This window comes from Salminus brasiliensis, chromosome 11 (genome assembly GCF_030463535.1).
Source record: "Salminus brasiliensis chromosome 11, fSalBra1.hap2, whole genome shotgun sequence".
NCBI lineage: Eukaryota > Metazoa > Chordata > Actinopteri > Characiformes > Bryconidae > Salminus > Salminus brasiliensis.
This window is the reverse complement of record NC_132888.1, coordinates 13,636,555-13,652,512: the sequence shown is the minus strand read 5'-3', so window position 1 is coordinate 13,652,512 and position 15,958 is coordinate 13,636,555. Positions and strand designations below refer to the sequence as shown.

The window sequence follows — 15,958 nt, the reverse complement described above, 5'->3', positions numbered from 1 at the left end:
TTGTTCAACGATACCAAGGTAAATACAAAACGTGGATCAAATCAAATCGTGGATCAAATAGTATCCTTAACATTTCACAATGTGAGTGTCACTGGATCTGTTGAACTGTAAAATTGTTGAAGAGTTAAACCATGAATGCTGCTATATGTGATTCAACAGAGGAAACAGAGGTAGAGAGAACCTGTGGGGCTTCTGTTTCCTACACAGTCAGCTACAGTCCAGCAGCCATCATTTATTTTGGCCAATCCTTAAACCCCTTTTTGTTGTCTAATGCCACAGGACTGTTTACCTGTTAAAGGAAGACTTTAGCCTTTTTTCAAACCTGATCTCCATCAACAGCATCTGTAATGCACGGTGGTTTACCATGGGAAATAATGACATGTTTACCTGCACTTCATAAAAGAGCACAAAGCCCTTTGACTCAAAGTGCACTTATAATAGAAGCCAGTGTGCAGATGCCTCTGTGTGGTTTTTGCTACGTAATACGCTACACCAGGTTTCTTCAGTTCTGGTCCTGAGGGGCTGTCAACCAGCACAGTTAGGTGATTTCTCACCTCAAATACTCCAGTTAATCTTGGGAAATACCTAATGAGTTGATCCAGGTGTGCTGGAGCAGGGAAAACACCAAGGGTGTTAGAAAGATTACAGTATATCACAATATACTGAATCATAATTTCTGTATTCTGATGTGTTTTCATGCCAGTACAAAGTGCTATGATCCTCAGTTCCAGTCCTAGAGGACTGAACCACATGCATGTCCAGGCCGAAGGTGAGTTCAACACTCTTGCCACACAACCCTAACACAGGCCTTCAATAATGCACCAGGCAGACAGCCTGCATGATTTATGTATGCATGGAGAAGTCACGGAACAGTGTGTTTTAAACATGTACGCACACACATATATACATGCTGTAACACAATACACTGCTCTTGGTTGACTGAAGGAGTGGGAGAAAACTGGTTATGTATTATTATATTTAATTATTCAAGTTGAAAGAACTGCCAGATTAAAATAACACAACAAGGAACAAAAGTATTGGGACACCTGCTCATTTATCGTTATTTCTGAAATCAAGGATATTAAAAAAGAGTTCGTACTACTGACTTTCTTCTAGATTCTGGTGCATTGCTGTGAGGATTTGATTGTATTTAGTGACAAGAGCATTAGTGATGTCAGGATGTTTGGGGATCACCACCCCACCTCATCCCCAACTCCCCAACTCATCCCAGAGGTATTGGGTGAAGCACCAACCATCCTTTCAGAGAACACAGTTCCACTGCTTCACAGCTCAATGCTGGGGGGCTTTATACCCCTCTAGCCCATGCCCAGCATTAGGCAGCATGGTGCCAACAGGTTCATGTTTAACTGCTCCAGAGAGTCCTATTGTGTTGGCAATAATCTCTATAGGGACTAGACAAGCTGTGTGTTGTGCATTTGCACATCTGTGTCAGCAGTGAGTACAACTTAAAACAGCTGAATGCACTCATTAGAAGGGGTGTCCACAAACATTTGGACATATAGTGACTGTGACAGTGTTTCATGCTTTCTTTACTTAGTACCATTTGTTGTGTTTTTCCCTTGTCTAGAAGACAGGACCGTTTCTCACTTCTCCTTCCCTCTGCAGCACTGCCTCTCTCCCCTTTTCCCCAGTCAATTCATTCTTCAATCTGTTTGGACACCTTCCTACATTATGTTCTGGTGTTCCTTTTACCATCTTTTGAATGTTTAGCATTCTGCCAACTCTGCACTGCAGCAGAGAGAGAGAGAGAGAGAGAGAGAATACTTTTCTGTTCTGGTAGTGAAGCAGTCAAACCAGAGAACACGTGCCCGCACACACACATCAAGGATACATCCAGTGATGGTGAAAATACAACAGAGGGCAAACACACACTCACATACATGCACACATACACTCTTAAAGCGCCTATTCATTTTGTATGTGATTGTTTTCTGTCCTCTGTTCATTAATTGCAGTAAAACAGGCTGTTTTTGTTATTGCACCTTTAAGATTTAAGACTAGATAAACCAGCCTGCTCTGAAGTGGAATTCATGCATATGTGCCTAAAAGAGCATTTCAGGAATTGACTGACTGTGTGCCATGCCACCTCTCGACTGTGTTGAGTTGTATATCTCCTGCAACAATCACACAGCCGGGGACGTGAAACTCCACGCGAAAGTTTGCAGGCAAAACATATTCACCCAGAAGTTGTGTATGCAGTATCTCATTGAAATGCATGGAATTGTGCACATGACAAAAAACAGTGTGACTGTTTCCAGTTTTCATCCTTTATTTCCTTTTTAGAAGCTCCATAATGGAGAAAAGCAGCATGAAGTGTATCTGTAGTGACACTGTTTTCTCAATTCTTCTTCAACAGGCAGACAGGTTGTGTATAAAGCTATAGCTATAGTGTGAATAGGACAAAGTTTTTTGGAATGTCTTGACTTTCTTGTAGTATATGTACGAATGGGATGAGATCTTGTTGGATATACAGTATGTAAATGAGTTCAGTTACGATTGGTTGCTCTGGGCTGGGCCTCATTTAAAAGAAGCAGGACAGGTTCTCCCCATGTCCGTGTGGGACTTCTCCGAACTCTGGTTTCCTGCCACCTCCCAAAAACATACAGGTGACCTGGCTATGCTGAGTGTAGGAGTTGTTTTGTTCATGTAAGGACACATCTTCAGTAGTGTGCCTCAGAGGAATCCGGTGTTTCAGGCTTTAAATACTAAACTCCCTCATCTGAGTCGATTCCTAGGACTGTACGTCAAAGAGCCACTTTGGAGCCTTTAAACAATGTAGATGCTCTCAGAGTGAGAGAGTGTTTGTCTTTCTAAAAGCGTGTTCAGTATTAATGGCCCTGTCTTTGTTCACTCTCTGATCAATGCATTGTTGACAGTCCCCTCACTGTGCACGTGAGTCTGGGAGTGTGCGTGTGTGAGGTAGCAGGAGGTGAAACAAGGACTCGATGGTGCTGTTTTTGGAACACTGGCGAGAGAGACGTGTGTATGTGTTTGTATAATTCAGATGCAGAGAATCCTCCATGGGCCTTGTTTGAGTTTTTATGTGAAGAGGAGAGGAGAGGAGTGGAGAGGAGAGAGTGAGAGAGAATTGGTGAAACTGATCATTGCCTACTGATCACTCCCTGCTGCTCTCATCATCAGCTCAGAAATTCAGCTCAACCCAAAACACACACTCCCTCCCTTAATCTGCTTTTTTTTGCTTTTAAAGAAACGCTCTCACTCTGCCGCCCCGCTCTCCTCTCCTCTCCTCTAACTTTTGTTCCCCCTCTGCTGTATTTTTTTCCTCCTCTTTCTTCCTTCCTTCCCTCTCTCTTCCATCAGTTCCTCCCTCCTTCCTTTCCCTAGCCATGTGCACAGAGCCTGGTAACCTTGGCGCCCAAAGAGTGACATCATTCTGCTTGTCTCTGTTCTCTATCTCTCTCTCTGTTCTGTCCTCTAATGTCTCTCTCTCTCTCGCTCTCTCTTTTTTCTCTCTCTTTTTGTTCTGCCCCCCTCCCCCGTTCTGTCTCGCTCTCTCTCTCACTCTCCTGCTCTCTCTTTTCTGTCCTCTCATCACTCTATCATCACTTTTTTGTTCTGTCTCCCAGTCTCACCCTCCCTTTCTATCTGTCTGTGTTTCTTTTCTTTCTCTCTCTTTCCCTTTAGGTTCAGTCTCTATCACCAGACTCAGAGAGTCAGTTCATCGTCAAGGTGGTCTCCATTGCCAGACTGAGTCTGTACCTCATCAAGGTGGTCTATAAAGCCAGGCTGTGTCTCCTGAGTTTGTATCTTGTGAAGGTGGTCTCTAAAGCCAGGCTGAGTCTGTACCATTTTAGGGTGGTGTCTAATGCCAGACTGAGTCAGTACCTTGTCAGGGTGGTCTCTATCACTACACTAAGTCCATACCTTGTCAGGGTGGTCTCTATAGCCATGCTGAGTCTGTACTTTGTTAGGGGGGTCTCTATAGCCAGGCTGTGTCGACTGAGTCTATGCCTCGTAGGGGTGGTCTCTGTAGCCAGGCTGAGTCTTCACCTCATTAGGGTGGTCTCTATAGCCAGACTGTGTTGACTGTATTCTGTGTCTTGTCAGGGTGGTCTCTATAGCCAGGCTGAGTCTTCACCTCATCAAGGTGGTCTCTATAGCCAGGCTGTGTCGACTGAATCTATACCTCGTAGGGGTGGTCTCTGTAGCCAGGCTGAGTCTACACCTCCTCAGGGTGGTCTCCATAGCCAGGCTGTGTTGACTGTTGTCTGTGTCTTATCAGGGTGGTCTCTATAGCTTGTGCTCTTTTTCTTTCTCCTACCCTCTTTCCCTCTCCCTCTGTCCTCCCCTATCTCTCTCTCTCTCTCTCTCTCTCTCTCTCTCTCTCTCTCTCTCGCTCTCTCTTTCTGTTCTGCCCCCTTTCTTTCTCTCTTCTGTCCCTTTCTCTCTTTCTACTTCCATGTCTCTCTCTCTCTCTCTCTCTCTCTCTCTCTGTCTCTCTGTAAAGAGTGAGGCAGACACAGTGTGAGGAGGAAAAATAGGGGCAGTGTACAGAAACATAAGATGAGCGTTAACATAGTGCTGTAAACACATGTCACTGATGTACCTGAAACAATGTGTGTGTGTGTGTGTGTGTTAGTGTGTGTGTGGGGAGGTATATGGATACAGCTAGGCTGTTTTTAAAGCTGACCACGCTGTGTTGGACTAGTGTCCCTTATGTAATGTTTACATAACAAAAGAGGCGCGCTCGGGCAGGCTTTTATTTGGTGGGCCTGTTGGTTTACGGGCGCAGAGTGCTCGTGTGAAGTGCATCCGAGTGGCTAACTGCATCAGGACACATTGGCCTGTCAGCGGTGAGCAGAATGGCCCTTTGTACCACAACAGTGCGACGGTCTGTTTGACCCCCTGCTGGCGGCGGTGCGCTACTGCTCTCGGCACTGGACGGCTGAATGGAGTCTTTATGAATGGTAGAGGCCGAGGGTGATTGTGAAAGACGCTTACTGTGCGGGAAGCATGTATTTATGTGCTGTTGAATACGCAGTGATTTCTCTGAGATCATTTGAAGAGAGAGAGAGAACGCACACACACACATACACACGCACACACACAGGCAAATACATACACTCATTCTCTCTGTCTCTTGGCAGCAAAGAAGAGATATGGGTGGCTCCTTCTTTTGGAGCTTTCTGTTCTTTATTATCATAATGCTCTCAGAATGGAGCTTGCCAGCAAAACTCAACCTCTCTCGCCCCCACACCCTCTCTCTCTCTCTTGTCTTCTTGAGTAGAAATGTCCTAATTGTACTTTTCATCTGTCACTTATCACAGCAGTCTCTCTCCCACTCTCTCTTCAATTCTCTCTAGTTTGTTCTTCTCTATGGCCCCCCACCTTCTCACTGTTCTTCTTCAAGCACTCTCTCTCTCTCTCTCTCCTCCCATTCTCTCTAACGTGTTCTTCCCCATGACCCCTCACTCCCCATGGTCCTTCTTAAACTGTTCTTTCTCTCTCGCCCCCCCTCCTTTTCTGACGGACTTCTTCTCCCCCATGCCCCCCTGCTTCTCTTTGCCCCTCTAGAACTACACTTTTTTCCTCTCTCTCTCTCTCTCTCTCTCTCTCTCACTCTCTCACTCTCTCTCTCTCTCTCTCTCTCTCTCTCACTCTCTCTCTCTCTCTCTCTCTCTCTCTCTCTCTCTCTCACTCTCTCTCTCTCTCTCTCTCTCTCTCTCTCTCTGTCTCTCTCTCTCTCTGTCTCTCTTGTGTCTTCTTTATACTTCTCATTCTGTTTGTTTGTTCTCACCCTCTCTTGCATTCTTCCTCTTCCCCTGCCTTCCCTCCCTCCCATTCTCCTTCTCTCCCTCACTCGCTCGCTCGCTCACTCCCCCTCTCTCCTCTCTGTGGCTGGATGTTTACCATCTCTCTCTGACCACCAGCAGTAAGACTCGGCGGCAGTGAGCAGTGTAGAGTCGTGGCTCTATAATGCGCCGGGCTGTCTCTCTCTGTAAGGTAAGTTCCCGCTGCCGGACTGTCTCTCTCTCTCACCGTCTCTCTCGCTCGCTGCATGCTGTCGTTTGGGAGAGGAAGCGTTGCGTTTGAGTGTGTTTGGCGGTCATGGCAGTACAGTTGACAGCTGCAGCGATCCCCCCCTCCCCTTTCTAACAGAACGGCAGTTGCGAGCGGGGTCTGTGGAGGGTTGCGCAGGCTCTAGCAGGAGCGGCAGGAACAGTATGTTTTAATGCACTGAGCAAGAACATGGGTGGGATTGCACAGAGGAGGTCTTCGTAAAAGTTTAAAGCTAGGTAATTCAAGGCCAGCGTGAGGATTGACCAATGGCAATGTGCCTTGCCTCCTCTCACATTTAGACAGGCTTTCCTTTTGGCTGCATTATTTAGCTAAGTGAAAAGGAACTCTTTGTGGATCCCCCCGTGTTGGTGCGTTGTGCAGCAGTTAAAACATCCAGATATGTGCGGCCTGGCTTTAAACAGCCAGAATGTTGAGCTTAGTGCAGTATTCTGTCTGTGTGTGTGTGAGAGAGAGAGGGAGTGTGTGTGTAAGTTATGGAGTGGGTCTGATTGTAGGGGCGAAGAGAGAGGTCATGAATTGAAGAAAAGAGGAAAGGGAGATTGCTGAACCCCGACTTCCTTTTTGTGTCACCACTGAGTGCTCAGGCCAGCACTTTTCTCTCTGCCTTCACACTCAGCTATGCTCCCTCTCTGTCCTCCAGCTTTCTGTCCTCTCTTTCAGTTTTCTCTCATTTTAGGAGAAAAGGCGCAGCACCATCTCTTTGCAAACCAATGCTAAATACTGGTAAATACTGAGGTAATTGGGTAATGAGGTAGATAGAGAGGTAAGTGGGTAGATAGGTTGGTAGATAGTGAGGTAAGTAGGTAGGTTAGTAGATAGTGAGATAAGTGGGTAGATATGTTGGTAGATAATGAGGTAAGTAGGTAGGTAGGTTAGTAGATAATGAGGTAAGTAGGTAGGTAGATTGGTAGATAGTGAGGTAAGTAGGAAGGTTGGTAGATAGTGAGGTTAGTAGGTAGATTGGTAGATAGTGAGGTAAGTAGGTAGGTAGGTTGGTAGATAGTGAGGTAAATGGGTAGATAGGTTGGTAGATAATGAGGTAGGTAGGTAGGTTAGTAGATAGTGAGGTAAGTGGGTAGATATGTTGGTAGATAGTGAGATAAGTGGGTAGATATGTTGGTAGATAATGAAGTAAGTAGGTAGGTAGGTTAGTAGATAATGAGGTAAGTAGGTAGGTAGATTGGTAGATAGTGAGGTAAGTAGGTAGGTTGGTAGATAGTGAGGTTAGTAGGTAGATTGGTAGATAGTGAGGTAAGTAGGTAGGTAGGTTGGTAGATAGTGAGGTAAATGGGTAGATAGGTTGGTAGATAATGAGGTAGGTAGGTAGATTGGTAGATAGTGAGGTAAGTAGGTAGGTTGGTAGATAGTGAGGTAAGTAGGTAGGTAGGTTGGTAGATAGTGAGGTAAGTAGGTAGGTTGGTAGATAATGAGGTAAGTAGGTAGGTAGGTTGGTAGATAGTGAGGTAAGTAGGTAGGTTGGTAGATAGTGAGGTAAGTAGGTAGGTAGGTTGGTAGATAATGAGGTAAGTAGGTAGGTAGGTAGGTTGGTAAGAGGAAGAATGCAAGAGAGGGTGAGAACCTACCAACCTACCTACCTACTTACCTCACTATCTACCAACCTACCTACTTACCTCACTATCTACCAACCTACCTACCTACTTACCTCACTATCTACCAACCTACCTACTTACCTCACTATCTACCAATCTACCTACCTACTTATTTCATTATCTACCAACCTATCTACCCATTTACCTCACTATCTACCAACCTACCTACCTACTTACCTCACTATCTACCAATCTACCTACTAACCTCACTATCTACCAACCTACCTACTTACCTCACTATCTACCAATGGTGGTAGGATAAAGTTCACAATATTATGTAATATGTATAATATGTAGATATCATGGCTGCAGCATGATATCACAGTCATACTGGTATCAGTAAAGATATGATTCTTATCCTACTGAATTCCTAATACATCCTGGAGAACAGGAAAACCACCCACTGCGATCCTTCACCAGAATTTGGGGAGCAATTGCAGAGCTGAATGTGCAAGTAGACAAAATGAAAGTGCTCATTTCAGCTCTCACAATCAGACAGAGATGTAGGTCTGTTCAGAAGCTTTGACCTAATTAAGCATCCATGTTGTCAGCCAATTTCTGAGATATTTCCCAGCCTGCTGTTGGCCCATTATAGCAGATTGACGTGAGAGAAAGAGAGAGAGAGAGAGACAGGGAGAGACAGGGAGATTACGATTGCCTGTACAAATAGAGGAACTTCCACTCCTATTATCTAAAGATGAAGGAAGGTCACTTAACTTCTGGTATATCCTTTCAAGATGGTACTGTGTGTGTGTGTGTGTGTGTGTGTGTGTGTGTGTGTGTGTGGGAAAAGTTGGAGCTCTGTAAAACCCAGCTGGCTGTTTAGCAGGCAATGATGAGCAGCTGGCTGCAAAGAACTGCTCATTTCCTTTCTGGAGTGTGTTTGGAGGTTTGTGTGTTTGGAAGTATGCTTAGGAAGTAAAAGAGAATTATGTGAGGCCTTCGAGGGAATTTTCAATGAACATTTATTTGAGAAGGTGCAGATACATGTGTGTGTATCTTAACAAGGCCCATATACAGTAGGTGGATGTGCGTGCGCATGTGGGTGTGTGTGTGTGTCTGCGTGCGTGAGTGATTATTTTGTACTTGGACTTGGACCTCGCCCATGACTCCTGGCGTCGCAGCGTCTAAGCACCTTCACTTAGGGGACTGAGGCTATGGGCAGTTCAGCAGGACTTTATTGAGATGGACAACCTATATTTATCCCAAAGGTGAAGAAAATAAAAGACAGATACAGCAGTAATCTTATTAGTAACCAAGTTAAGAGTTTTTGAAGATTATTAGTTATCAGTTCTACAGTTTTATTAGCTATGAACAACTGAAGAAGGAACTGTGCTATAAAATGTTTTACCTTTTTTGTGTTCTCAATTAAATAAACTTAAGTTTTTTAGCAAAAAAGCACTTAATTGACTGAATTTGTGGCTGAGAAATTGTGCAAGTGGCTAAATCTTACTTTACGGATGCTTTAAATGCAAAGCATTTAGTGTATAAGTGTAGAGGGCAAATATGCTGAAGCTACTTAATAAAAACATTTTAACCAACAGCATGGTTTGGTAGTGAACTAGCTGGATAATTAAGTTAGCTTTGTTGTTCCAAGCTGGCATTTGCCTAATGTAGGTCTTGTGTTTCTAAAACAACTGGAAGACAAGCAGCTAACGGTATATCAGCCACAGGGTGCGAACAGGGTCTCTACAGGTCGTCTACATGAAGCTGAACTAACACACAGCGTTAATTTGCTGTTTAACAACTTGTTTAGCTATATATGAATATCTGTGATTAGCTAAATATTGTATGTTGGTTACGTTATTAGCTACTAAATGTTTTCTTTATAATCCTAAAATGATGTTGGATACTTAATGTAGTTGTAAAGTGAAACTAACGGCCCATAGGACGATAAAGCTATTAGGACAGTAAAGTTAATTTTGCTAGTTGGTCAAGGCAGACAGGTTAAGCAGATTTAGTCTCCAGCTGCTTCAGGTCTCCTCTCCTGATTAATTGAGGTCAGTTCCACTTAAACCTTTATACAGATTCTTCAGATCAAATTTTAGGCACAAACATTTTGTAGTAACAGTCATTTGTATATCACGCTAACTATTACTCAGTTGTACTTTTTACATTTTTACATTCAATTAATTGTTCATTTATGTATTATATATGCCTCATAGTTTGTCCCTTATGTTGTGAGAAGATGCTACAAATCTTACTGTCTATATATATATTTTCATATATTCATATTTATATGCCTGCGGCTCTCTATCAAAATGTAGGGCAGCTTTCTTTGATACTCTTTTCTGTTTAACCATGTGAGCGCTTATCTGGGTGTGTGGCCGCTGTCTGTGTGCGAGGTGGCCATGGGGCTGCATAGGTGGTTTTTGGGGGGCTGGAGTTCAGGGTATTTATTTATTCGGGGGCAGAGGTTGGTCTATGCCAGTCTGCCCCCACCATACTGCTTCCTTTTAAAAACACTCCTCAGGAAACCACTTCAAACAATTGCACTCTGCGCTGAGAAAGTTCCGCACCACTCCTGGAACTTGGGAAAACCTCTCCCTTCCCCTCGCAAGGAAAGGCTCTCCCTCTTTCACTCTCTTTCCCTTTGTCTCATATAGTCTGATATTCTTCTTCACTCTGTCTGTCCGCCTGCCTGCCTTATACACAACATTGCCCCACAGTGCACTCTTGCACAGTGTGGAAATAAAATATTGTCAGTATTTCTCATCATTTAAAAAGAACAATATCAATATAATTACTAGAAATACATGAACAGTATAGTATAAGAAATCCATGAACAGTATATATCTTAAAATGCAGAAATTGTGCATTTTTATGGCTAATTTAGTTAAACCAAATTCATGTTCATACCATTAAGAGGAACATGAGCAGAACAGACAAGAGCATTAATAATGACAAAATGTTGGATGATCACCAACTCACCCCACGTCATCCCCAACTCCCAGACTCATCTGAAAAAGTACTGGATGGAGCACCATCATTCCACAGAACACAGCTCAATGCTGGGAGGGGGGCTTTATAGCTCTCTAGCCCATGCCTGGCATTAGGCATGCTGCTCTACAGGGACTAGACAATCTGTGTGTTTGTGTGTATTTGCACATATGTGTCAGCCAGTGAGTGCCACTTAAAGTATCTGAATGCATTCATTAGAAGGAGTGTCCACAAACATTTGGACATATAGTGTAGCTAATAAATTCTGCATGATAGCACAAGGCTAACGGTGCTTTGGATTGAAACGTGAGCGTATGAGCGTTATGCAAAAAGGTGTTAGGAGAGACATTCATTCTTGTGTGTTGAAATAAAATAAAGAGCTACATTGAAAGTAAATTTGCCAAAATCTAAATAATAAACAGGTTGCTGATAGACTGGAGCCAAAACAGCCTAGGTTCTATTATGCATCCATTATGACTTTTCTTGCATGGTTAATAGGCCTGCTTCCTCAGCTTCCTCAACTAATGAGCGGTTCCATTACCTGGACTTCCAGCAGAAGCACACGCCTTGAAAAGTCAATTCCTGTATTGGAGTGTATTGGGTGGGGGGTGCGTTTGCAGTAATTCCTCTCTTTGATCCGCATGCAGCGAAATGATCCATACGTGCCTCTAAATGTGCTTCGGCAGATCTTCTGGGCCTCCGCTGTTCCTTCCCGTTTCGTCCAGCCCCTGCTGACGCGTGCCCATTGACGTCAAAGCCTCAAATGGGCCTTTATGAATTATAATTGCGGCTCATTACAGACCCACATGTGCTGGGAAGTGTTCACTCTTCGTCTCCCTCTCTCTCTCTCTCTTTCTCTCTCACTGTTATTAACTCAGGACCGCTCTCAGTCCTCCAGTGCTCTCCGTCTGTTTATTGTTTACGCTTCTCTGACGCAGTTTTAAGTCTTGCGGTTGCCCCTTCCCGTAACGGGGGTGCATGCTTTCTCCGTGTTGCCGCACTGGTGACCCAGTGGAACCGTTCCGCTGTCATCACCCCTAAGCCCCCCTCCCATAGCCCCTCCCCACCCTCAGTGGTCTGTCCACAGCTGTTAGTCCAGCCTTTAGTCCGTCAGGCTTTCCTGCGAAAAGACGCTGAACACATTGCTTTAATTTGCGACAGCCTGGATCACGTGACTAGGATGGGGAGGAGGCAGGTCGGGGTGTGGGGGGGGGGTGCTCTTTTGTTGCTGTGGCAACCACTGGGAGCCTGCTCAGTGAGAGCAGAAGAGAACGAGCGTGAGTACGCTACAGGACACCTCTGCTCTTTTCAGCAGCTTGCAGATCTCACAGTCACTGCTGCTGGCGTATTTGATGCTGCTCTGCAGAGTCAGAAGTTACGCAAAGAGAGATAAGAGAAAATAAATTAGGACAGAGCAGTACACAAAGCAGTTCACAGTGTAAACTGTTTACCCAGCTTAAACTGTATTTACACATTGCTGAAAGAGCAAGTGCACTGTGTGAAATCTGTAATGCCGCACCGTGCACAGTTTGCATGTCTATGTTTTTGGTTTGTCAAAATTTTCCCCTTTTTTCTTCAAAATTTGGCACTGCCAGTGAAACCACCCGTTCATAGCTCCCCCTAGCACTATCAGTGCTTCCGACACTAGGGTAAGGACTTAACGTGTCCTCAGATACATCCTAAGACAGCCACATGTGAAGCCGGAAAACCGCCGCCGATGCAGCATTGCTGGGCAGCCAAGACGCTCTGAGAAAAGCAGTAGTTCTCCAGGTCCACTGGGTGGATGCTGGGTCAAGCTGAGCCGTACTTGAAGCTTGAACTCGTACAGACTTTTGACCATTGCCATCAAGTACAGAGGGACTGGTCTAATCTTGGCTTTGTAGGCCAGCATCAGGGTATTGAATCTGATGTGTACAGCTACAGGAAGCCTGTGAAGAAAACATAGCAGAGGAGTCACATGGCTGAACATAAAAACATTGAAGACAAAGCTGATGTTAACCAGGTTCTCTCTGCTGATTCGGAGCAGTTTACATTTATTGAATGTTTAAATTTATTGAATGTTTAAATAATTCATTGAATGATTGTACAGAAGCCACGTAAATGTAGAACCATCTGTGAAACCTGTGCAACTGCCACTACTCCCCGTCCCTGGTAATACTCTATACTGCTGTGATATTTTGAGACTGTATGACTATGAAAAAAGAGCATACCACCCAACCCCTTCTTCTATAGGTTTGAGTAAATGTTGTAGTAGAGATGCCTCGTTCTCATTTGCAATGCTGATACTGATATTGTAGTACTGTGTATTCAATGCTGATCTGATCATTCTTCCTTCGAAACCACTAAGCTTTAAGATAAGCTCTTTTTAATTGAAGCACTTCACCTAAGATGAGCATCTACCATGCCGACTACTCAAACGCTTTACTTCACCACAGGAAGAAACACAGCTAATAATAACAACACATTACTACGCTTGCTACAGGGCTGAATCACATTCTTCTTTTTTTCCCATCAGATACTGAATCCAGTACGATGTATGGTGCATTGTATGTTGGTGAGGGTGGGTGTGTTTGTGAGAGAGAGAGAGTGAGCAAGGGACGGGCTAATGCCTGGCTCCACCTATCAAAAATACACTCCACGGTCTATAGTTTTAAGAGATACAGGGATGGAAGAAGGTCAGAGAGTTACTTGGGGAAACTGAGCTGAGACCAGATGAACCATGTCTGAACTGAATTCCAGCAAAGACACAAGCCTGAGAAAGTCTGAGGATTCAGCAGATACAAGCCTGGAGTTTCACCAGAGATACAACCCAGTTCAGGTACCTGCTGCTTTTGTCTGACTTATAATGACTTTCATGGAGTTTCCAGAACTAGTTTGGTGTCCTGAGTGAGAAAGGTTGGCAGCAGTCTTGCTGACGTGCATCTTTCTCACAGGTTTGTACACAGCGTCTGAGAAGGGGAGGTTTCAGCTGTTGATTTTCTGGGCTTACTTGACAACGTGCTGCAGTCCGCCCTTGAAGCAAGCAGTTATGGAGCCAAATATATCTCTCCTTGTGTCAGTCTCACTCTCTCTCTCTTAGTCTCTCTCTCTCTCTCTCTCTCAACAGAGATACAGGCATGGAAACACGCTCACTTACTGAGACATAAACTAGTAAAAATAGAGAATGTGCAGGGAGGGCATTCAGCATTGGGAGTCTGGCTGTGACTGTAAATCAGCACTGCAGCCTCATGCTAGCATTAAGTCACTTCTGCATGAACTCTGCTGTTTTCATTCAGAGACCATGAGGTCAGGTACTGAGAGAGTTGTGTCTGTGTGTGTGTCTAGGAGTCATTTATTTTGTTAGCCAGCAGCATTTTTATCACGTCTTTAGCACCAGTGAATACTCACGTCCTCTCATCTCCAATCACACTTACTAAAGCTTCTTCCAGGTCTCCTGTAAAGGCTACTGGACCACCAGCTATTGTAGTTGCAAGGTCAGCTGTGTGCTGTGAATGAAAAGAAAAGCAAGCAAACCTGGATGAACGAATCTGAAAGATGTGCCTCAAAACAGTCGAAAACACTTTAAGACCATTCACTCTAATCTGTGTGTCAAGTATGAGGCTTTATCGTCTTAATGTGTGATTTGAACCTCAATTTTCTGGAAGACGGTTTGTGCCGTGGTGTTTATGGAAGCCTGGCTGGTTGGCTACATGTCCAAACACGACATAATCTGTCACTCCAGTACCTGCCGCTCTGCATCAGTTAGCTCCTGATACACAGCAGTTGCACTACCCCAGGCCCCGGTAATACCATATACTGTGCTAATAGTTTGTGTAGGTATGAAAAAACTGGATACCGCCCATATGTATATGCACCCAACTGTCATGGTACGAGGGTTAAGATTCGTTCGCACCGAAAACACACAGTACATGCTATTAGGGTAAATGCGGTAATTTCACAGGACTGAGTGTGACCCTCAAGCTGTGAACTGTTGGATTTGCCTGGTATTGTGGGAGCTGAAGAGGGAGTATTTAGGATATTGCTATGGTAACTGTTGTATTTACAAATTATGATGGTACCTCTGAATGTGGACAGTATTTTAAATTTCTGTTCTGTGTCTGTATAATACATGCCCAAAGTAGCTCATTCATTCATGTGCAATTAAGAGTGCCACAGGGTGGGGGCGCTGTGGAAGCTCACTGATTAGTGATGACATGCTTTGAAAACAGGTGGGAAAGACAGGGTGCTAGGCTGAAAGATAACCCTACTACAATCTCTCCAGCCAGCTAACCACAGATTGTGCTGACTGGCCGCTGAGAGGACCCAGAAAGGACAGCAACACAGTTCTTGTTACAAAGCTAAAACAATACTATGCTAGGCTACAGTGTGAATAAACAGCCAATAAAAGCAGAGCTCTTTTCCATTTGTTTCCATGAGTCCACCATAAAAATGAAATCAGTGTGTTTCATTTTGAGGTAAAGTAACAGGGTTGTAAAACCACATCTGAGCTTTTTTGCTCCAGCCAACGTTGCATACTTACTGTTTATATATTAAAGAACGATTTAAAATACGCAGTAAATGCATCTTTACAAGTGTTGTGTGACGAATGCGATTGGTGAATGTAATTGAAAACATGAAATACATGTTTTACATCATTTAGTGTCAGAAAATTGATGGCCTTCATTGGCCACCAAGAAAACTTGCCTCATTACCTAACATCCATATTTTGGTCAGATATGTAAATAGCGTAATGACCTGGGTTAACCCCAAAGCAAAACTAGGTGCTTTAATCATGTCATGATGGAGCGACCACGTTTGCTGTGAGCTGGAAACGCCGTACATTTGATTATTTCGTTAAACCACTCCTTTGAAATGTTTGGGATGAGAATGCAGTAGCCGAAGGGAGGGCCGTAAATGAGGGGAATGAGAGAGACAGAGAGAAGGTCAGAGAGAGGAGTATAGGGAGAGACACGAGGGCTGCTTATGTGGAGGCTTTGGTCTGCTGCTTCTTTGACCTTTGTGGAGGTAATTCATTGAATGTGAGTGGGAGTTTCAGAGAATCTCTTTCAGCAGAAATATTTACAAAACAGGAACTGATCATTGAGTCACACAAGCTTTCTCTAGAGAGAGAGAGAGAGAGAGAAAGCAGGGGGAGAGAGCAGAACTGAAAAGCAGTGAATGAGGAAAGAGGGGAAGAAATAAACAAAGATAAAGAGGTGCAGAGGGAGAGAAAATGTGAGGAAATGCGTCAGAGAGAGACCAGGAGAGAGAGAGTGAGAGTAAATTGGTTTTGCCTGAGGAAGAAAGGCAGAAGTTGCCTCCTTCACACAGTGCTGGCCAGCAGTTGTTAGTGAATTCTGCAGCTT

The 15,958-nt window shown here is 44.2% G+C and overlaps 1 protein-coding gene across 3 annotated transcripts in view; it reads left to right on the top strand.

Moving 5' to 3' along the window:
• ece2b (endothelin converting enzyme 2b) overlaps positions 1 to 15,958 on the top strand; it is a 60,243-nt gene that overhangs the window by 9,021 nt on the left and 35,264 nt on the right. The window contains exon 1 of one of the 3 annotated variants that reach the window (XM_072691834.1): positions 5,890 to 5,985. The exons of the other annotated variants lie outside the window; for them this stretch is intronic. Coding sequence (XP_072547935.1) covers positions 5,959 to 5,985 — 27 coding nt within the window. The 5' untranslated portion in view covers positions 5,890 to 5,958. Of the gene's footprint in view, positions 1 to 5,889; positions 5,986 to 15,958 lie in introns of those variants that run through there. 3 annotated transcript variants of the gene reach the window in all.